The 23,927-nt window shown below is 43.3% G+C and overlaps 1 protein-coding gene and 1 long non-coding RNA gene across 4 annotated transcripts in view; one reads left to right on the forward strand and one right to left on the reverse strand.

Annotated features, from left to right (window-relative positions):
- The window catches only part of LOC139185710 (uncharacterized), a 48,008-nt gene extending 42,521 nt beyond the window's left edge, over window positions 1-5,487 (forward strand). The window contains exon 3 of the long non-coding RNA XR_011569192.1: window positions 5,265-5,487. This is a non-coding gene — a long non-coding RNA (uncharacterized lncRNA). The remainder of the gene's footprint in view (window positions 1-5,264) is intronic.
- The window catches only part of MGAT4A (alpha-1,3-mannosyl-glycoprotein 4-beta-N-acetylglucosaminyltransferase A), a 127,978-nt gene extending 104,830 nt beyond the window's left edge, over window positions 1-23,148 (reverse strand). For 2 of the 3 annotated variants that reach the window (XM_070798281.1, XM_070798279.1), the window contains exons 1-2: window positions 23,062-23,148; window positions 18,217-18,537 (exon numbers count right to left, since the gene is read on the reverse strand). In XM_070798281.1, the coding sequence (XP_070654382.1) occupies window positions 18,217-18,310 (94 nt within the window). In that variant the 5' untranslated portion in view covers window positions 18,311-18,537; window positions 23,062-23,148. The remainder of the gene's footprint in view (window positions 1-18,216; window positions 18,538-23,061) is intronic. The other variant, XM_070798280.1, reaches the window with a different exon arrangement.
- Window positions 23,149-23,927: the final 779 nt, after the last annotated feature.

A 23,927-nucleotide genomic window follows, 5' to 3' on the forward strand; every position in this document is an offset into this window, starting at 1 on the left:
CTCAGAACCAAGAAAATGTTTCACATATCCAAAATGTACATGACTGCAATTACACAGGATATGGGGGAAATCCAAAATAGAATATTCACAGTAATAAATGGACCTATGTGTGTTATAAATAAACAGTATAACCACACCGAAGAGGAAATGACTAAAACAAGGAATAAGGAACTCTGCAAAATATTTGACTATATAACTGTGAAAGTAAATACAAAAAGAACCACGTACAAATAATGTTACTTTTCACTTGGGTATGGGTTAGCAACTCTGAAACTCTACTAAGAAAAAAGAAAGTGTAAGATGCTCAATTGTGTCTGACCCTTTGCGACCTCATGGACTGTAGACCGCCAGTTTCCTCTGTTCATGAAATTCTCCGGGCCAGAATACTGAAGCGGGTAGCTGTTTCTTTCTCCAGGGGATCTTCCCAACCCAGGTCTCCTGTACTGCTGGCAGATTCTTTACCGTCTGAGCCACCGGGGGAAATCAAGAATACTGGAATTCGTAGCCTATCCCTTCTCCAGCAGATCTTCCCAACCCAGGAATTGAACTGGGGTCCCCTGCATTGCGGGCAGATTCTTTACCAGCTGATCTACCGGGGAAGTCCTTGAAACTACACACACCCTGAGATTTAGCTAATAATTACTATATTGGGATATTAACAGCCATGTTTTTTATGGATACAGGGAAATGTGGAGACAAGAATGAATACTATAGCACTGGATTAAAGTCAGAGGGACCAGCATGAACTCCTGGTGGTTCCATATATATATATATCCTCTCTCTATATACATATATAGGTTTCCCTGGTGGCTCAGTGGTAAAGAATACGCCTGCAATGCAGGAGCCACAGGAGACTCAGGTTCGATCCCTGGGTCAGGAAGATCCCCTGGAGGAGGGCATAGCATCCTACTCCAGTATTCTTGCCTGGAGAATCTCATGGACAGAGGAACCTGGCAGGCTACAGTCCATGGGCTCACGAACAGCTGGACCCTACTGAAGCAACCTAGCACGCACATACGCATGTAGAGAGAGCCTTACACTGTCCACTAAGAGGAACAAGAAGTGCTGGTACCACAAAGGAATGAGTCCACCAAGACTCCATTCCTCAAGAAACTAGAGGTTCCTTGAAGAAATGACGACTTCCAGGGCTGGGGCAGAGAAAATACAAGGTGATCCTGGACCATATTATGGGAATAGAATATTAAAAATTGCTCAAGAAAATGAATGGAGACTAAAGATGGTGGTTGCACATTTTGAATGTACTAAATTATTCACTTAATAAGGTTAATTTTGTTATGTGAATTTCACCTCAACAAATTTGAAACTGAAGCAATGCTTAAGTCACAGAAGCCAACTCAAAGAGATCCCAATGGCCACCTCTAGACAATCTAACGATAAAATAATTAACGACTGTTGAGGGTTATAACCCATAGGACAAAATACATACTCATGAGTTCACACTCATATAACAAGAAATAAATAAATGAGAGAGAATAGACATCTCTTCCTTTCAGTCAAGTTCCAGTTAATAAACACAGAAGGAGCGATGGAAACAGAAAATCATATTTGGCAGAGAGCACAGCCGTGACTGTCGCCGACAAAAACCATCAATACTTGTTTAGCTCTGAGCAAACGTACGATGAGAAACAGGACGTCTGCTTGGTTTTAAAGACTCTTTCACAAAATACGTATTAATTACAAAGAAAAGAACAGCAGCTTTTCAGGGGAGAAGCTTGGCAGATGGCACTTGAGCCACGTGAGCAGGGTTAACACAAGACCTGTCAACTTCAGGCAGCCCTTGATGTAAGGCACTACTGCTGCTGCTGCTGCTAAGTCACTTCCGTTGTGTCCGACTCTGTGCAACCCCCTAGACGGCAGCCCACCAGGCTCCCCCGTCCCTGGGATTCTCCAGGCAAGAACCCTGGAGTGGGTTGCCATTTCCTTCTCCAATGCATGAAAGTGAAAAGCGAAAGTGAGGTCGCTCAGTCGTGTCCCCGACCCTCAGCGACCACACGGACTGCAGCCTTCCAGGCTCCTCCGTCCATGGGATTTTCCAGGAAAGAGTACTGGAGTGGGGTGCCATTGCCTTCTCCGATAAGGCACTAAGGAGAACACAATGTCATTTCTCTGGTATTCTCACCAAAAACGCGTTACCTCGGTCTAACCGTGAGGAATAATCAGACGAGTTCCTTATAAGGAACATTCTACATGGTAACTGACCAAATCACTGTAAAAATGCTGAGAACAAAATAAGGAAATTTTCCACGAAGGAGGAGGCTTCTAGGAAGATGACAAGTAAATGCAGTGTGGGGTCCTAGTCTCAGAACAGAAGAAGGACGTTAATGGGAAAAAACTGGTGACAGCACAATGAGCTTTGTAAATTAGTTAACAGTCTTGTATCAGAGTGAATTTTTTGGCTTAGGAAATTGTACTCTGTGTTTATGTAAGCTGTTCACATTACAGGGCATAAGGGAACTCTGCATACTACTGTGTAAATTTTTGGAAAAGTCTAAATTTCAGAATAAGAAAGTTTAAAAAACACATTATTCTTTAGCTTATTGTTTATTATTATTATTTTTTTTAGCTGTCTTCCCTCTCCTCCCAGTCCAAGGGTTTACAAAGAGTCGGAAATGACTGAACTACTGAACAACCACCTCTCCTCCCTTACACTACAGCAGGAATATTTTTGATATACTCACTAAAGTCACCCAAACTTCTAACCATGCCTGATACACAGATCAGATCAGATCAGATCAGTCGCTCGGTCATGTCCGACTCTTTGCGACCCCATGAATTGCAGCACGCCAGGCCTCCCTGTCCATCACCAACTCCCGGAGTTCACCCAGACTCACGTCCATCGAGTCAGTGATGCCATCCAGCCATCTCATCCTCTGTCATCCCCTTCTCCTGCCCCCAATCCCTCCCAGCATCAGAGTCTTTTCCAATGAGTCAACTCTTCACATGAGGTGGCCAAAGTACTGGAGTTTCAGCTTTAGCATCATTCCTTCCAAAGAAATCCCAGGGCTGATCTCCTTCAGAATGGACAGGTTGGATCTCCTTGCAGTCCAAGGGACTCTCGAGAGTCTTCTCCAACACCAACAGTTCAAAAGCATCAATTCTTTGGCGCTCAGCTTTCTTCACAGTCCAACTCTCACATCCATACATGACCACAGGAAAAACCATAGCCCTGACTAGATGAACCTTTGTTGGCAAAGTAATGTCTCTGCTTTTGAATATGCTATCTAGGTTGGTCATAACTTTTCTTCCAAGGAGTAAGTGTCTTTTAATTTCATGGCTGCAGTCACCATCTGTAGTGATTTTGGAGCCCAGAAAAATAAAGTCTGACACTGTTTCCACTGTTTCCCCATCTATTTCCCGTGAAGTGGTGGGACTGGATGCCATGATCTTCGTTTTCTGAATGTTGAGCTTTAGGCCAGCTTTTTCACTCTCCACTTTCACTTTCATCAAGAGGCTTTTGAGTTCCTCTTCACTTTCTGCCACAAGGGTGGTGTCATCTGCATATCTGAGGTTATTGATATTTCTCCCGGCAATTCTGATTCCTGTTTGTGTTTCTTCCAGTCCAGCGTTTTTCATGATGTACTCTGCATAGAAGTTAAATAAACAGGGTGATAATATACAGCCTTGACGTACTCCTTTTCCTATTTGGAACCAGTCTGTTGTTCCATGTCCAGTTCTAACTGTTGCTTCCTGACCTGCATACAAATTTCTCAAGAGGCAGATCAGGTGGTCTGGTATTCCCATCTCTTTCAGAATTTTCCACAGTGTATTGTGATCCACACAGTCAAAGGCTTTGGCATAGTCAATAAAGCAGAAATAGATGTTTTTCTGGAACTCTCTTGCTTTTTCCATGACCCAGCGGATGCTGGCACTTTGATCTCTGGTTCCTCTGCCTTTTCTAAAACCAGCTTGAACATCTGGAAGTTCACAGTTCACATATTGCTTAAGCCTGGCTTGGAGAATTTTGAGCATTACTTTACTAGCATGTGAGATGAGTGCAATTGTGCAATAGTTTGAGCATTCTTTGGCATTGCCTTTCTTTGGGATTGGAATGCAAACTGACCTTTTCCAGTCCTGTGGCCACTGCTGAGTTTTCCAAATTTGCTGGCATATTGAGTGCAGCACTTTCACAGCATCATCTTTCAGGATTCGGAATAGCTCAACTGCAATTCCATCACCTCCACTAGCTTTGTTCGTAGTGATGCTTTCTAAGGCCCACTTGACTTCACATTCCAGGATGTCTGGCTCTAGGTCAGTGATCACACCATCGTGATTATCTGGGTCGTGAAGATCTTTTTTGTACAGTTCTTCTGTGTATTCTTGCCATCTCTTCTTAATATCTTTTGCTTCTGTTAGGTCCATACCATTTCTGTCCTTTATCGAGCTCATCTTTGCATGAAATGTTCCTTTGGTATCTCTGATTTTCTTGAAGAGATCCCTAGTCTTTCCCATTCTGTTGTTTTCCTCTATTTCTTTGCATTGATCGCTGAAGAAGGCTTTCTTATCTCTTCTTGCTATTCTTTGGAACTCTGCATTCAGATGTTTATATCTTCCCTTTTCTCCTTTGCTTTTCTCTTCTCTTCTTTTCACAGCTATTTGTAAGGCCTCCCCAGACAGCCATTTTGCTTTTTTGCATTTCTTTTCTATGGGACTGGTCTTGATCCCTGTCTCCTGTACAATGTCACGAACCTCATTCCATAGTTCATCAGGCACTCTATCTATCAGATCTAGGCCAGAAAGCACTCAATAAGCACAATTACACAATTTTGGTGAGCCAGAACCATGAAAGGGCTCCCCTGATAGCTCAGACGGTAAAAAATCTGCCTGCAATGCAGGAGACCCAGGTTTGATTCCTGTGTTGGGAAGATCCCCTGGAGAAGGAAATGGCAACCCACTCCATATTCTTTTTTTTTTTTTTTTAATTTATTTATTTGACTGCAAAGGGTCTTGGTTGAAGTATGAGACATCTATTTCCCTGACCAGGAATCAAACCCCAAACCTCTGCACTGAGCATAGAATCTTGGCCATTGGACCACCAGGGAAGTCCCCCACTCCAGTATTCTTGCCTGGAGAATTCCAAGGACAGAGAAGCCTGGAGGGCCTACAGTCCATGGGGTGGCAAAGCGCTGGACACAACTGAGAGACTAACACACAACACACACAGAACCATGAAAGCGTACTCCAAATCCTAGATTTTCCATTAATTTTCTTTATATTCTATTTGAAAGAAGCTTTGCTTATTCCAGGCGTCCCTGGTAGCTCAGATGGTGAAGAATCCGCCTGCAATGAAGGAGACTCCAGTTTGATTCCTGGGTTGGGAAGATCCCCTGGAGAAGGGAACAGCTACCCACTCCAGTATTCTGGCCTGAAGAACTCAATGAACTGTATGATCCATGGGGTCACAAAGGGTCAGACACAACTGAGCAACTTTCACTTTGCTATTCCATAAAGAAAAGCTAAAAAAAAATCTACAAGCTCTGGTTCACTGTTTTGTGTCCAATGAGAATCACAATTTTAAATAAAATGATATAAACACACAGACACCAGATACAGCAAATGAGATATGACCTCTGACCTTCTCAGGCTCCTAGGCTCCACCTTCAGTTCAGTGTGCTGAGAACACTGGGGTCCCCACAGACCTTCCTCCAGCTGGTGAGGCAGACCCAAGGCTACGGGCCCCTTCTCCTTCACTAGGGCTCAGCTCCTAAAGTGGGGGTGCCACCCAGACAGAAGCCTGTCTTTTGTCCCCACCCCACCTCCAGAGCCCTGGCTCAGAAATTCTGCCAGGAGGAAAAGTGGCCCACAAAACAAATAGCTCCTAATTGTTCCCAAGGAAATCAGCTTCATTTGCGGCAGAGCACAGAGTTGTTGGAACTAAGAGCCCTCTGAAAGACAGCAGAGGTTGGGGTGAAGGGAATGGAGAGCATCTGGATTTCATGAAGAGGCAGCCTGTGCTGTAGGCATCTGTGGCTAGTTGGCTAAAGAGAACCAAGGAAAGTGACAGCTAGGAGGAGCCTTCCTGTGGTCAGAACAAATCTCAAACACTGAACTCAGGAAGTTTCTCCAAGGGATCCACAGTTGGATTAATTTGTAGCAGAATGTATGTTCCAGGGCATTGTGATAAACAATTAGACAGTAATTAGTGTAGTGGTCACCGGAGGAGTCATCCCAGGATGACTGTGGGTGCACCCAAATCATGCACCCCCATCCCCAAGGAAGCACCAACAGAGACTTAACCTTGAGGGGGGTGAGGAGGACAGATTTCACTGAAATAATCCAGCCAGTCATTAAGCAAATAGACAAATATTAATAAACAAGCCCTGAGGTGAGGAAGTACCCAGTGTTACTAAAATATATTACCTAAAAAATGTCCAGTGTCAAAAAAAAAAAAATTATGATGTGCAAAAAATAGGAAAGTAGGATCCACAGACCAGAAAAAAAGTGGGCTGCAAAAACTGCCTGTGAGCACAGCTAGATACAGGATTCCAGATAAGTACTTCAAAGCAGGCATTACAATTATACTCGGAGATCTAACAAAAAAGCCCCACTAAAGAAATAAAGGAAGGTATGACAACGGTACATCAAATAAAGAATATTAAGAAACAGCAATTTAAAGAAAGACCCAAATGAAAATTCTGGAGTTGAAAAGCCCAATGACAGAAAGGAAAAAGTCCCCGGAAGGCTTCAACAGATTGGAACCAGCAAAAGAAAAACCAGCAAACCTGAAGACAGATCAATAGACATTATGCTGATGAAAGAGGACAAAAAAGAACAGAGCCTCAGAGAGACACTGAACACCATTTAACATATCATCCTAAATGGAATGGGAATACCAAGAGCAGGGGAAAGGTTGAAAAAAATTCAAAGAAATAAATGACTGAAAAACAATAACCTACACATCTAGGTTCAGAGGGAAGCTGGCCATCTGACCACAGGCATGAGACAGAGTACTACATCCCAGGAAATCACTATTCCAGGGTCTAGAGAGCCTCTTGCGTGTTGTTCTAGCCAACGATTCTTCAAATGCTCATAAACACAAACATCTATGCGTGCATAAGGTATAATTCCTGGCAAATTAGGGATATAACCTTGGGAAAAGGCTCTAGCACCTTCTCGCTTCAGAAGCTGCTTGCCACAATCAATAATCCCTGAGTACCATCCAGTTTTACCTACAGCCAGTCTGGTCTTTTTCACAGGTCCCTTGAGCGCCATCTCAGGTGCAATTTTTAAAACATTTACACCATTTCCTCACCAAAGAGAACGAATTCCTCCTTCTTTTACCATCTGCTTAAACCCATCCAGCAATCTCATTTTCCCTCACTGTAAACTATGAATCTTTTGAGGGAAGCATATGGACACAGAAGTTGCTGCTGATGCTCTGGGAAAAGCATGGGAGGGTTGTGTGGGCCGAATCAGTGGTGGGCATGACAAACAAGCTTTCTCCAGTAGGCCCGGTGGCTTGACCCACGGCCATGTCACCTGGCACTGAGGAAGCAGCAATCCTGCATCATGACCTTCAAGCAGTCAAAAGGTGCCGCACACGTCCTTGGAACTCTGCTGGCTATCCCTCCTGCCACCAAGCGCTTCCACCAATTTCCAGAATGTTCTCCCTGTTCAGTAATGTCATCTGGAATAGCTATGCTAGAACTGGTACGCAGGCTCAAGTATACAACAGAGAGCGCCAGGCTGCGACGGCGCAGGAGCAGCCAAGAGGAGCTACCCCACGCCCGGGGCCAGGGGTGGCAGCCGAGAGGAGTAACGCCACGTCCAAGGAGCGGCAGCTGCATGGGTGCTGGAGGGCCGAGAGGAGCAATGCCACATCCAAGGTCAGGAGAGGCAACCTCGTCCAAGGTAAGGAGCAGTGGCTGTGCTTTGCTGGAGCAGCCGTGAAGAGATACCTCACATCCAAGGTAAGAGAAACCCAAGTAAGACACTAGGTGTTGCAAGAGGGCATCAGAGGGCAGACACACTGAAACCATAATCACAGAAAACTAGTCAATCTGAAAACACGGACCACAGCCTTGTCTAACTCAATGCAACTAAGCCATGCCCATGGGGCCACCCAAGACAGGTGGGTCATGGTGAAGAGGTCTGACAGAATGTGGTCCACTGGAGAAAGGAAAGGCAAACCACTTCAGTATTCTTGCCTTGAGAACCCCTTGAACAGTATGAAAGGGCAAAACGATAAGATACTGAAAGAGGAACTCCCCAGGTCAGTAGGTGCCCAATATGCTACTGGAGATCAGTGGAGAAATAACTCCAGAAAGAATGAAGGGATGGAGCCAAAGCAAAAACAATACCCAGCTGTGGACGTGACTGGTGATAGAAGCAAGGTCTGATGCTGTAAAGAGCAATACTGCATAGGAACCTGGAATGTTAGGTCCATGAATCAAGGCAAATTAGAAGTGGTCAAACAGGAGATGGCAAGAGTGAATGTCAACATTCTAGGAATCAGCGAACTAAAATGGACTGGAATGGTGAATTTAACTCAGATGACCATTATATCGACTACTATGGGCAGGAATCCCTTAGAAGAAATGGAGTGGCCATCATGGTCAACAAAAGAGTCCGAAATGCAGTACTTGGATACAATCTCAAAAATGACATAATGATCTCTGCTTCCAAGGCAAACCATTCAATATCACAGTAATCCAAGTCTATGCCCCAACCAGTAACGCTGAAGAAGCTGAACAGTTCTATGAGGACCTACAAGACCTTTTAGAACTAATACCCAAAAAAGATGTCCTTTTCATTACAGGGGACTGGAATGCAAGAGTAGGAAATCAAGAAACACCAGGAGTAACAGGCAAATTTGGCCTTGGAGTACAGAATGAAGCAGGGAAAAGGCTAATAGAGTTTTGCCAAGAGAACGCACTGGTCATAGCAAACACCCTCTTCCAACAACACAAGAGAAGACTCTACACATGAACATCACCAGATGGTCAACACCAAAATCACACTGATTATATTCTTTGCAGCCAAAGATGCAGAAGCTCTATACAGTTAGCAAAAACAAGACTGGGAGCTGATTGTGGATCAGATCATGAACTCCTTATTGCCAAATTCAGACTGAAATTGAAGAAAGTAGGGAAAACCACTAGACCATTCAGGTATGACCTAAATCAAATCCCTTATGATTATACAGTGGAAGTGAGAAATAGATTTAAGGGCCTAGATCTGATAGATAGAGTGTCTGATGAACTATGGACAGGGGTTCATGACATTATACAGGAGACAGGGATCAAGACCATCCCCATGGAAAAGAAATGCAAAAAAGCAAAATGGCTGTCTGAGGAGGCCTTACAAATAGCTGTGAAAAGAAGAGAAGAGAAAAGCAAAGGAGAAAAGAAAGATACAAGCATCTGAATGCAGAGTTCCAAAGAATAGCAAGGAGAGATAAGAAAGCCTTCTTCAGCGATCAGTGCAAAGAAATAGAGGAAAACAACAGAATGGGAAAGACTAGAGATCTCTTCAAGAAAATCAGAGATACCAAGGGAACATTTCATGCAAAGATGGGCTCGATAAAGGACAGAAATGGTATGGACCTAACAGAAGCAGAAGATATTACGAAGAGATGGCAAGAATACACAGAAGAACTGTACAAAAAAGATCTTCACGACCCAGATAATCACGATGGAGTGATCACTGACCTAGAGCCAGACATCCTGGAATGTGAAGTCAAGTGGGCCTTAGAAAGCATCACTACCAACAAAGCTAGTGGAGGTGATGGAATTCCAGTTGAGCTATTTCAAATCCTGAAAGATGATGCTGTGAAAGTGCTGCACTCAATATGCCAGCAAATTTGGAAAAATCAGCAGTGGCCTCGGGACTGGAAAAGGTCAGTTTTCATTCCAATCCCAAAGAAAGGCAATGCCAAAGAATGCTCAAACTACCACACAATTGCACTCATCTCACATGCTAGTAAAGTAATGCTCAAAATTCTCCAAGCCAGGCTTCATCAATATGTGAACCGTGAACTTCCAGATGTTTAAGCTGGTTTTAGAAAAGGCAGAGGAACCAGAGATCAAATTGCCAACATCCGCTGGATCATCGAAAAAGGAAAAGAGTTCCAGAAAAACATCTATTTCTGCTTTATTGACTATGCAGATCACAGTAAACTGTGGAAAATTCTGAAAGAGATGGGAATACCAGACCACTCACCTGTCTCTTGAGAAACCTATATGCAGGTCAGGAAGCAACAGTTAGAACTGGACATGGAACAACAGACTGGTCCCAAAAGGAAAAGGAGTACATCAAGGCTGTATATTGTCACCCTGCTTATTTAACTTCTATGCAGAGTACATCATGAGAAACGCTGGGCTGGAAGAAACACAAGCTGGAATCAAGATTGCCGGGAGAAATATCAATCACCTCAGATATGCAGATGACACTACCCTTATGGCAGAAAGTGAAGAGGAACTAAAAAGCCTCTTGATGAAAGTGAAAGTGGAGAGTGAAAAAGTTGGCTTAAAGCTCAACATTCAGAAAACAAAGATCATGGTATCTGGTCCCATCACTTCATGGGAAATAGACGGGGAAACAGTGGAAACAGTGTCAGACTTTATTTGGGGGGGCTCCAAAATCACTGCAGGTGGTGATTGGAGCCATAAAATTAAAAGACGCTTACTCCTTGGAAGGAAAGTTATGACCAACCTAGATAGCATATTCAAAAGCAGAGATGTTACTTTGCCAAGAAAGGTCTATCTAGTCAAGGCTATGGTTTTTCCAGTAGTCATGTATGGATGTGAGAGTTGGACTGTGAAGAAAGTTGAGCGCCAAATAACTGATGCTTTTGAACTGTGGTGTTGGAGAAGACTCTGGAGATTCCCTTGGACCTCAAGGAGATCCAACCAGTCCATCCTAAAGGAGATCCGCCCTGGGTGTTCTTTGGCAAGACTGATGCTGAAGCTGAAACTCCAATACTTTGGCCACCTCATGCGAAGAGTTGATTTACTGGAAAAGACCCTGATGCTGGGAGGGATTAGGGGCAGAAGGAGAAGGAGATGACATAGGATGAGATGGCTGGATGGCATCACCAACTCGATGGACATGAGTCTGGGTGAACTCGGGGAGTTGGTGATGGACAGGGAGGCCTGGCATGCTGCGATTCATGGGGTCGCAAAGAGTCGGACACGACTGAGAGACTGAACTGAACTGCACACATCTAGGAGGCAAGACCCATAAACAGATACATCATGGTAAAAAGGATGAAAGTCAAACACAAGAGAATCTTGAAAGCATCAAGAGAAAAATGATTTATCACTGACGAGGGGGACCCCAATAAGATTAAAAGCTGACCTCTCAGCAAAAATAACAGAGGCTAGAAGCAGTGGATAACACAAAGTACTAAAAAACAAACACACACACACGCAAAAAAAAAAACCCTGTCAATGAAGATTCCCACATCCAGGAGAGCTATTTTTTTTAGAAAATAAACATAAAATTCACATATTACAAGATAAACAAAAATTAACAAGAATTCATTGCTAGCAGTCTTGCCTCATAAGAAATACTAAAGGAATTTCACCAGGCTGCAAACAACTGATACAAGTGATCCAATCCATACAGTCTGCAATTATATAATTGCTGATGCCCATTTTCTCCTTTCCCTCAACTGATGTATAAACTTCATAAAATGATACGTATATAATGCATTGTTGAATCTGTAATACATGGGAATGTAATAAAGTTGCTAAAAACAGCAAAAAAAAAGGTAGAGGGGAAAAACACTGCTATGTGCTAAGGGAAAAATAACAGGTGGTGTAATAATTAATCATTGTAACAATGTATTCTTGGGTTTATAACATTGACAGATGTAATGTGTGTAACAACAGTGCCACAAAACAAAGGAGAAAAGGAACAGAGCTAAATAAGAGTAACTTTCTATATATTACTAGAATTAACTAGTATAAACTCGAATTTGAATCCAATAAGCTGAAATGTACACAGTGAACTCTGGAACAATCACTAAAAATACTCAAAAAATAGTGAAAAATGTCACTAACGAAATGAAAATGCTACGTTAGAAAATATTCAATCAATGCAAAAAAAAGTAAAGTGGGAATACAGAAACAAAAAAGACATGAGACATATGAAAACTACAGAGTAAGATGGCATCTGTAAATCAAACTACATCAGTATCATATAAATGTCGATGAGTAACAGTCCAGTCTAAAGGCAGACACTATTAGGCTGGATTTTTAAAAAAGCATGCTCCAACTATATGTTATTTACAGGAGACACAACAAATGGTTATGGGGCAACTGGATAGTCACATGCAGAAGAATGGAGTGGGTCCTTTACACCACACACAGAAGTGAACTTGGAATTGATTAAAGACCTAATGTAAGAGCAAAACATGCAGCACGTGGGGTTGCAAAGAGTCTGACACCACAAGCAACTGAACTGAAGAGCAAAACAAAACACAGGAGAAGCTTCACGATCTTAGATTTGGCAGCGGGTTCTTAAATATGACGCCGAAAGGACAAGCAGAAACAACAGCAAAAAACAGACTGGACTTCATCAGAATTTAAAACTTCTGCACTTCACAGAACACCGTCAAGAATAGGAAGAGACAACTCACAGAACGATAGGAAATATTTGCAAATCACATTTCTACAAGGAACTTGTATCTAGAAAGGACTTTTTCTTTTTTTCCCTTTTTAAATACTGAAATATAGCTGATGTACGATGTGTTAGTTCCAGATGTATGACATAGGGATCTGACAATCAAATACATTATGAAATAATCATGACAAGTCTGTGACATTACCATACAAAATCAGTGCAGTATTATTGACTATTTTCCCTATGCTATGTTACATTCCTATGACTTAACTGTAAGCTTGAATCATTGTTGATCATGTTAGTGGTATGTCATATACGGCCTTTATTATACTGAGGTATGTTCCCTCTATGCCCACTCTGTTAAGCGTTTTTATCATAAATGGATGTTGAACTTTATCAAAATGTTTTTCCGTATCTGTTGAGATGATCATATGACTTTTAACCTTAATGTTTCTAATGTGGTGTATCGTGATTGATTATGATGTATGAAACTTTTAATGTATTGTTGATTCAGTTTGCTAATAATCTGTTGAGAGTTTTTACATCTATGTTCATCCAGGATATTGGCCTATAATTTTTTGTGTGTGATATTTTTGCCTGGTTTGGGTACCAGGGTAGTACTGGCCTCATAGACTGAATTTGCAAATGTTCCTTCCTCTTCAACTTTCTGGAATACTTTGAGAAGTATTTAAATGTTCTTTAAACGTTCGGTAGAACTCACCTGTGGAGCTATCTGATCCTGGACATTTGTTATTCCGGAGTTTTTTTTTTTTTTTTTAATTACTGATTTAACTTCATTAAGGTAATCAGTTTGCTCAGATTTTCTATTTCTTCCTGATTCAATCTTGGAAGACTGTATGTTTCTAGGAATTTATCCATTATTTCTAGGTTGTGCAATTTGCTAAGATACAAATTTTCATGGTAATCTCTTACATTTTATATTTCTGTAGTATCAGTTGTAACTTCTCTTTCATTTTTAATTTTATTTGGGCCTTCTTTTATTCTTGAGGAGTCCAGCTAAAGGTTTATTGATTTTGTTTATCTTTTCAAAGGACCAGATGTTAGTTTCTTTCATTCATATTTGCTGCTGCTTTTTTCATCTCTATTTCATTTACTCCCACTCTGATCTTTATTATTTCCTTACTTGTACTAACTTGGGGCTTTGTTATTCTTTTTCTAGTTCCTTTATGTGTAAGGTTAGATTGTTTGAGATTGTTACTGTTTCCCAAGGTAAGCCTGTATTGCTATACACTTCCCTCTTAGAAGAGTCTTCTGTGTCCCATAAATCTTGGAATGCTGTGTTTCCATCTTCATTTGTCTCAAGGTATATTTTTATTTCCTCTTCGATATCTTCAATGACCCACTGATTGTTTAGTAGCATATTGTTTAGACTCCACATATTTTTTTTTTCCAGTAGTTGATTCCTAGTCTCATACTGCAGTGGTCAGAAAAGGTGCTTAATATGATTTAAATCTTCTTAAATTTTCTGAGACTTGCTTTGTGGCCTAGCAGGTGATCTATCCTGGAGAATACTGATCACATGCACACTTGAGAAGAATGAGCATTCTGCTCGTTTGGAGTTGAAAGGCCTATATATATTTAATCCATCTGACCTAATGTGCCATTTAATGCCAATGTTTCCTTATTGATTCTCTGTCTGGATGATCTATCCACATTGATTTAAGTGGAGTGTTAAAGCTCCCTACTCACTATATTGTTAATTACTCCCTTATGTCTGTTAGTAACTGCTATATGTATTTAGGTGTTCCTATGTTGGGTACCCCATGGACAGAGGATCTGGCAGGCTACAGTCCATCGGGTCATGAAGAGTTGGACACGACTGAAATGACAGCACACTTTTTTTTATTCCACCCCCTCATTTTACATTTTTGATCTCATCTTTTATGTGTTTTTACTTTGTCCGCTCCCTAATTAGTGTGTGTATACATTTTTATTGATAGTTACATGATTTTACTAGCTTTGTCTTTTAAGCCTCAGGTGGTTGATCCCCTACCCTTACTGTATTTTGGCCTTAGAATAAAGAATTCTTCAAGTTTAAATTTTTAAATAGGCAAAGACCCTGAATAGACATTTTTTTCTGAAGAAGATATACAAATGGCTAATAAGTACATAAAAAGATGCTAGGTATTATTAGAAATACAAATAAAAACTACAATGATATACTACTTCACTACCGCTAGGACAAGTAGAATCCAAAAGCCAGGAAACACGTATCATCAAGAATGTAAAGAAACTGTAACCCTAATATCCTGTTGGAGGAAATGCACAATGGTCCAGCTTCTTTGGGAAAAAAGTCTGGCAGCTCCTCAAGTGATTAAATATAGAGTTTCCACACGACCCAGCAGTTCTACTTGTAGATAAAGAGAAATGAAAATACATGTCCACACAGAAACACATACATGAATGTTAGGTATCCCTAGGGACAGGGGTCTAAGATGTCCAGTTTCTGGGTTGTACCTGACCAAAATAGGAAATTCATCAGGAGAACCACCTCCCCCCCTCACACACACACACACACACACGAGTAAGACATGCAATGATTCTCGTCCCACTTGCACACCTGCATACAGCTTTCCCACTGTGCTTTCCATACACTTGAAATTCTGTCTCATTTTTTAATGTGAGAATCCAGTATACCCTGCAGAAACTTGTACCCTGGCCTGAACACCAGCTTTCCTAGTGGAGTTACTGATATCTTCCTCAAATTATGCCAATCCCATGGACCAGCTCATTTATTCTTTCAAGTGGTAAATGAAGACCTAGGATAAATATGATAGGGACCACACTGGGATTACCAGCTAAGCCCTGGGACAGTCCTGGAACGCTGCCAACCACAATGAATATCTTACAATTCCAAAGCACAAATACTCCACACTCTCTCAGAGCTTCATGAAAGTAAAGGCAGCTCCCTCTACCTGCCATGCCCACTCTCCCCTAATCTGCCTGGTCTCTGCTCTTCTGGGCAGCAGACCAATAGCTAAGAGCATCATCTCTGGAACCAGCCTGACCGAGCTTAAACTTGACTCTTCCACTTAACGTACGACCTTGACAAGTTTCTTATACTCAGCCTTGGTTTCCTCATCTATAGAAAGTGAGTAATCATACTTCCTAGGGTTGTTATGAGGATTAAATGAGACTATGTTATTGTTTCATAACTTATAATATGCACTCTGTTACTGCTCTATCTATCAGATGGTATCACATTTTTTACTTGCACCTTCCCCTACTGGTTCTTGAGATTTCCAAAGGTGAGTAGTTTCTCCTTCCTTTTCATATTTACAGCATATAACACAGAGATGGGCACGAGGCAGGTACAGGAAAGGGAGTGATGCATGCATGAAAAATAACAACTCTGAGCCCAGCAACATCCAGCGATTACGGAAACCACGCTTTCAATATAAAAAGCAGAGCATGTGGTTTATGAGTATACAAGAATTAAACATCTGAAATGAGGCCGGCTCTGGAAAATCCAGGCTGACTGCCAGAACCATCTAGAAAGAATCCAAATGCTCAGCAGTTAAGAGTGGTTACATAAACGATGTCATTAAAGCACAGGGGATTTTACATAAGCACGACAGGAGACCTCTGTTGATACCTGAAAGAGTTCAGACAAAACACCAAACCGAAAAACAGAGCAGAAAAATATGCACAGGAGGATTACAGCTGCTCAGAGTGCCACCCGAAGCAGAGAGACTGTGTGTGTGTGGCTTGAATACCACATTCTTTCCCCTTCTGGTGACAAAACCTGTATATTCTTTTTGATTAATATTGATTCTAAAGACAACCTAACACACACAAAAATAGTGCTTAGTAATGGCTTTACGTAAGAAATCAGATAAATGGAATGGAGATGCCAAAAGTTTTAAATAAGACCCAGTCAAAAGGGTCAATTTTCTGTTACTATAACTTTCTGGGTAGATAAGTTTCCTGATAAGGAAAAATTCCATATACTCTCAGGATTAACTCTCTTATTTTCTAAGTTGACCGCTAAAGCCAGTCATATGTTCTACTCACATCAGGGCCAGCCAATAGTTTGATTAACTAAGTTCTTCCTAAGTAAGTCCTCTCCTTTTGGTATGATTAAAAAATGAAATCTAAAATGTATGTATTTGTCTGCAAAGAAGAAAGATCTTCAGTAAGTGTTTTATTCATTTTCCCCCCAAAGAATGCCTTCCAAAATTAGAGCCCAACTCAGAGAAAGAGAAAAACAATACTAAACTTGCTCAAAGCACAGAGTACATTTGCCTGCTTATATCAGCTTATTTCATGAATATATGCACACTGACACAGATATATACATATCTACACACACACTGAGCAACTTCACCTTCACTTTTCACTTTCATGCACTGGAGAAGGAAATGGCAACCCGCTCTGGTGTTCTTGCCTGGAGAATCCCAGGCACGGGGCAGCCTGGTGGGCTGCCGTCTATGGGGTCGCACAGAGTCGGACACGACTGAAGTGACTTAGTCACAGCACACACACACCAGAGAAAAATTAATAGAGAATAAAGTTACCTTCATGCAAGTCAATAATGCCAACAATAGCACCTTTTGATAACCAAGTGATGATTACTACTCTACCCTGACTCTAACAAATCTCCATTCTTCTTGCCATTAATATTTCCTAGATTAATATGAGGAAAAGAGATATGTAAAAGGAAGAGGTAGGAGACTTCCCTGGTGGTCCAGAAGGTAAGAATTCACCTGCCAATGCAGGGGACATGGGTTCACCCTCCAGTCTGGGAAGATCCCATATTCTGTGGTACAGCTAAGCCTGTGCACCCACAGCCCACTCTGCAACGAGCCACTGCCAGAGAAGTCCATGCACTGCATCTAGAGTAGCCCCTGCTCACCGCAACTAGAGAAAGCCCACAGGCTGCAATCCATATGGCTGCAACTAGGGCAGCCATAAACAAGTACATTATTTACTTAAAAGTCTACAAATAATAAAAATAGGGGTAGGAATTTACTGTATATATTTTAAAAGAAATACACTATCCTTCAATACAGTTCCAATCTCTAAACAGATAACCTTCCTTAAAAACACAGTTCAATAGTCTCAACAGAATTAATTTTTAAAATTTCAGACGAATTTCTCACCCACTTCAAAAATACTTTTACCTAAAGAGCAACCTATCAACACATGCGGTTTAAATCATTAACTACACAGCACCAAATCATCAGGATAATCAGCGTATAAATTTCATGAAGCCGCTGTGTCCTTCTAAGTGTTTCATACAACATCCGGTACAAGGAAGCTTATTAAACATTGATGATGTTTAATAATGAAAAATAAAATGCCAAAATGAAAGTCTTCATTACTCAACTTGGCTGTCATTTATAATACAAACCGCTGATGAGCATGTTTCTACACGAGCAATTACAAGAAATCAAGAAACAAAGCAAACCCCATTCAAATGAGAAATTTTGTGTCCTCCGTCCAAGAATACTGTTTCATTTCGGTGTCAGAAAGAAACTGGCAGGCCGCCAGCAGATAGCATGAAATACGCAGACTGTAGGGGTGTTCAACTCAGAGCATTTATGCACCGTCGACAAAGCAAAAAGCCAAACACACTGCATGCACATTTTTTGGAGACGTTTTCCTTACCTTTCCCATTTTGCCATGTTGTATACCAAGATAAAGTGAGGAACGAGGTGATAAATGCTAAAACAGTGGCTACAGTTCCATTTCGGAGCCTCATCTCATTTCACCATCACACTGGTTCATATGTTTACGATGATAACCAAGTCCGTTTCTTTTTATCCTGAAGTCAAGCAAACCCAGTACTCCTGGCTCGGGGCCAACTGAAACAATCAATAGGAGAGGTTCATTTCAGATGCTCAGCAGAACTAGTCTGGCAGCCACACCATTCACAATTATTATTCAGGACTGTCTGCACGGTCTTCATAGGTGGATGCTTCTTTCTCCCTATTCAAGGGGAAAAGGGAAAGAAAAACTTGCTCAAGGATGCAAAATACTCATTTCTTCATTTATCAGTCACTGTTACAAACAGATTCTTGGCTGGGCTACACTGTATCTGTAAAGATAACCCCCCACATCCGAATGACTCATGTGATATCCTTGAGCGATATGGTTCTTCTCCTCTGGGGAAAAAAGCTTTCAACTATACTCCCTGCTCGTTGGTTCTGTTGTGTCTGTGGAAAGAGAGTCATGGTTACTTATGTAAAGGAAGAAGTGGTGGGGCCCAGGAGAACTCTAAGGATCACCCAATGGTTCCTGAGGAACATTCTTCACTCTCTACAATCCTCCTATTGCACAATAATAGTTAATGGCTCAAAATGTTTAAAGAAAACAGACAAAACTTACAAGGGTCAAAAGCCCTGGTCCTAGATCCAGCCCCACCATTACTTGCGTGACTCCAGGCATGTCAATTATCTCGGCTTTGTGGTTTCATCCAGGAACTGAGAAAGCTAACTGTCTCGGCTCCTCCTGTTCTCATAAATAATAAAAAGGTTACAGTGATGACCGCTGCTGATCATCAGCATAAGATAAATGTAGTTTTTCCAACAATTAACCTACTCCTCAGGTGTAAACTGGGATTATTTTGGCATTTTGAAAACATGGCGATCCAACCAGGATGCCACCGGACCCAGGATTAACCACTGAGCACTGCTTTAACTCAGGAAACCTGGAGATCACCTCCCATCCAGCAAACCTGTTCAGAAAACGGAATGAGGTGGTCTAGTGGTTGAGAATCTGGGTCAGGGGGTTGATCCCTGGTCTGAGAGGATCCCACGTTCCGCAGAGCCACTGAGTCAATGCGCCACAACTACTGAGCCCACACGCTCCACTCCTGAAGCCTACGAACCTGGGAGCCCATACTCCCCAACAACAGAATCCACCTCAATGAGAAGCCCGCACACCGCATTGAAAGAGCGTAGCCCCTACTGGCCACAACTAGAGAAAGCCTGCTCAAAGCAACAGAAACCCAGCACAGCCAAAAATAAATAAATCTTTTAAAAAGAAAATAGAATGAAATCATGTCCCTGGAAGTACTTAAGCATAGTACTACATAGTACCTACTACAATTCTAGGTTCTGAATAAATGTCAACTGTATTAATAACAACAAATAAAACCAAAAACCTGCAGCCAGTCACTGGTTTAGGCCTCTCTGCAAAGAACCAATTTCACTCCCTCGGGGAATGTCAGGCCAGACAAGATATGCATTGATTCCTGGTGGCCCCAGGGGACCACAGAGGCACTTGGCAGTCCACCACGTGTCACTCCAGTAGGTGAGTTAATGCAGCTCCAAAGAGGCCTCGGAAGCCCGAGGGACAATTCTCTCTGGCTAACGCAGCCATTTGTAGGCAATTCAGAAATTATCATCTCAGCTGGTTTGTAAAACCGACCATGGCTAGAAAGCTCCACTAGTGAGAAAAGATCATCTGGATAAATAACGATAATGAGACACTACAACTCACTAAGCATTTCCTCACACGCTCTAAATCTTCCAAACTCCTAAATCTTCCAAACTCCGCTTCCCCTACTGTACAATGAAATGAACCCAGAGAAGGAACCCTAATTTGCACAACTCTGAAGTCCAAGTTCTCATCCCCCACCCTCTGCCCCTCTGCACTGCAGTCCTGTGAAAAGAAGCTCCCGGGGCACTCCAAGCCTCAGGTTACACTGGAGAATCTTCCCGAGGTGTTATCTTTACCCAACAGTTTAAAGTGTGAATTAAAAAAAAAAAAAAAAATTAGACTCTACAACAAATACGGATCTATTATGGAATAAACTGCAAAATTCACAGGCAACTTCAAAGTTTCAGCTTAAAACCTGAATGAATTTCTCACTTCCTGTACCCTGGGCTGGGCCCTCCTCTCCCCTACTCACACTCAAGCAGCCTGTGAACCCTCCTTGACCAGCAGCTCTGTAGTAGTGATATAATACTCTAGAGGCACTGAACTTTTCTACTTCCTCCCTTCCCCTTACTCTCTGCAATCAAGAATTTCCAAAGATACTCTCGCGTTCAAATTATGATTATTTTCTAAAACCAAAGTTATTCATATCCATGTCAACAGTCTTCATGGTGAAATCCCAGAATTTCAACTCAATTCCATAAGTACCTAATATACTGTCTTATTAACGTATCAATAGGCACTCAAGGGGCTTCCCTGGTGGTCCAGTGGCTGACTCTGTGCTCCCAATGCAGGGGGTCAGGGTTTGATCCCAGGTCCGGGAACAAGATCCCACATGCTGTAACTAAGACTCAACACAGCCAGATAATTTTTTTTTAAAGCACTCGATAATGATTCTGATTATAAAAAAATGAAGGGTTAACTCAGTGAATTATGTAACTTGGAATTTTAATTTTTTCATGGCATTATATGAAGATGCATATAATTTTCTGTTGCTATATCCCCACCTGAGCCCCACTTTACTTCAAAAAAGATACTGTCCTGATAAGAGATCCAGAAGTATACAGATTATTAGAATAAACATTCAATCAGTAATCACAGGGAAGGTGAAGTGAAGAAGTAGAAAATGAAAGATTTTTGAAACACAGTTTTATTACTTATTTGTATGAAAGTCAGTATAAAGGGGTAGAGAGACAAGTAAAAGTGAATGAACTCTATAATGAAAGTAGATTATAGATACAGTATTGGTAACATGAAAAACATAAGGAATATTAAATATTGGATCCAGGAAGTTATTCATATCTGGTTTGAAGAAAATGCAAATAATGAACTCTACCAACAAACAGGACCTGAAATTCAGCAAGAGAAATATGAGGGCATTTTACTCAGAATATTGTCATACATTTTTAATCAGGGTTTCCACACTAATGAAGTTTAGTTGCACCATAAAAGAGCAAAACCAGTGATCCCTATGCTCTCAAACCAGGAGAGGTAGTTCAGACAGCCAAGAGCCCTCTGGGTTGACTGACTACCTAAGGCAGGAGAAGTGATCCATATTTGTTGTCAGAGTCCACACTCAACAAAAATTTCAATCTAACACCTTGACGCTCTCTGAGACTATCCACTTAACACATCGGAATCCTTAACAACAAAAAGGCAGTGGCTAAAGTTATTGGTCATCTCCTCCATCCTGCCAAAGATATTTCCAACTTTCAACTCCAGATCTCAGGCTGGAGAAAAACCTGTTTTATTAACAGTCTTTTAAGGGCTGCAGTCCTATGTTATTATTAGATACATAACCTTTGATTTTAAAGTGTTCTCCGAAATAGTATGTTCCATGGCTAAAAATGCTTGACATATGATTTCACTGCCATTCCAGACAGAACAGGGGTGCCTGAAGGAAAGACACCCTCATAAATACCATGATGTAAGCCCTGTAACTTTATTCATCGCGGTTTTATTAAAATTCATTGGTTTTATATTTATAATAGGATTTCTATTTTTCCTTAATACAGCTTACATAACTTCATCGTCCTGTGCGTTTTCAGATTTACACGGTGCGGGCTAAAGAAACCTTTGTTAGGATAACCTGTTAATGACAGTGGTGTTGTTTTTTAACATTCAGAAAAAGAAAGATAAACCATTAAACGCATATTATTCACTTCTAAATTTAGCTTCTAAATTCAAACGAACGACGTTGCCATCTTCTTTGGCCAGAAGTCGTCCGACAGCAAAAGCACAACAGCAAAATATATGAAGAGGGCTGAAAACAGACACTGCGCCTGCTTCTATTTCGCAATCCGGATTGTAAGCAATGAGCGGGCTCCAGAGAAACACTCGCTGCGAGAAATAAAAAGCGGGCGCGCGAGTGGTCTGACTGCCAGCTCATAAAGCACGCCTTCCCGCTGTCACCTGGTGGTACCCTCAGTGGAATCACCTGGCCCCGACCCGGGGATCCCACTCGCAGCTTCCTCGATAGCGGGGAACTGAGGCCTGGGTATGGGGGTGCGCTTACACATAGGACCCGCAGGTCTTGACTTTGTAGGAAAATTCGCCAGAACGGTGCACGTCTCGGGAGCAACCCCGGCCCGCCTCGCCCCCGCCCCACCTGCCCGCGGCCCCGGGACGCCGCCGACTCCGGGACGGGCGTGAGCCCTGGGGCAGTCCCGCGAGCAACTCTGCCTCACCCCCAAAACCCCCACTTTCCTTCACTTTGCCCCAAAGTCAGCGAGCCCCGCCGCGCCACGGAGCGCGGAGAGCGCATCAGGCGCCCGGTGGGCCACCGAGAGAGCGCGCGGCAACGAGGGGCTGCGGCGGCGGAGCGGGGCTGACGGCGCGCCCAGGGCGGCCCGGCCCGCGCCCGCCCCCAAGGCCCAGCCCGCCCGCGCCCCGAGACGGCCCCGCAGCAGCCGGAGGCGCACGAGCTCCGGGCCCGGCCGCGGCCCCGCGGCTCCGTTACCAGCAGGTGGATCTCCCGCGACCCGGCGCCGCCCCTCCATCCCGCGCCCTCCGCGCAGCCGCCCTGCGCCCCCGCTCGAAGCTGCCCGCACGCCGCCGCCGCGAACCCCTCACCCGCCGCCGGCGCTGCCAGTCCTGCCGCGGCCGCCGACGAGCCGCCACCGAGCAGCCGCCCGGCGCCCCCGCCTCCCCGCGCGGCTCCGCCCCGCCGCCGGAGCGCCGCGGCCCCCGCGCCCGGCCCCGCCCGGGACCCCGCCAGCCATTGGCCGCCTGTGCCGTCCCCCGGGCGCCCCCGCGCGGCCCAGCCGCCGGCCGGAGGCCCGCCCGGTTGTCATTTAGGGGCGCCGCCTTGCAGCCTGTACCGTTCTCGTGAGATCTCCCCGCTTCACTCACTGTCACCGCCGGGTCTGGAGCGGCGTCTCCGGCCCGGGCTCTAAGCGCTCGGCGGCGCCGGGCCGCCACATCTGGCTTTAATCCTCTCGGGCGTGTGCGCGGAGGCAGCACAGGCTGCCAACAAAAGGCCCCGGGGAGCCCCCGGCCTCTGCCTGGCGCGCGACCCGACCACCCGGGCTGCCGCGGCCTCAGCGCCTTCCCCCAACTGCGGTCCGCAACCCGCCGCACCCCGCTGGGCAGCATTCCCGGTGACCGGTCCCGGGCCAGCTCCCGCCCTAATCCAGCAAGAGCTTCCGAGGGTCCAGGAGCCTCACCCACTGTCTGTGGCCCTTGCGACATCCCCACTAATGGGCATTATTATCCTCAGTTTACCTACCAAGAGTCCAGGACTAGCTTCAGCAAGAAGATAAATAAACTAGGGTTTAAATGCAGATCATTTGAGTGCTAAAGCTTCTGATTTTTCCACTACACCACCCTCTCCTGTCCCTTTCTCGCGAGCTCCATGTCCTAATCACCATTTCTGTAAAGTTGGAGGTTAACTTGAGAACCAAATAGATAATCATCTATTGAGAGATCTGAGTGGTCTG

This window comes from Bos indicus, chromosome 11, assembly GCF_029378745.1.
Source record: "Bos indicus isolate NIAB-ARS_2022 breed Sahiwal x Tharparkar chromosome 11, NIAB-ARS_B.indTharparkar_mat_pri_1.0, whole genome shotgun sequence".
In the NCBI taxonomy this organism is placed as follows: domain Eukaryota; kingdom Metazoa; phylum Chordata; class Mammalia; order Artiodactyla; family Bovidae; genus Bos; species Bos indicus.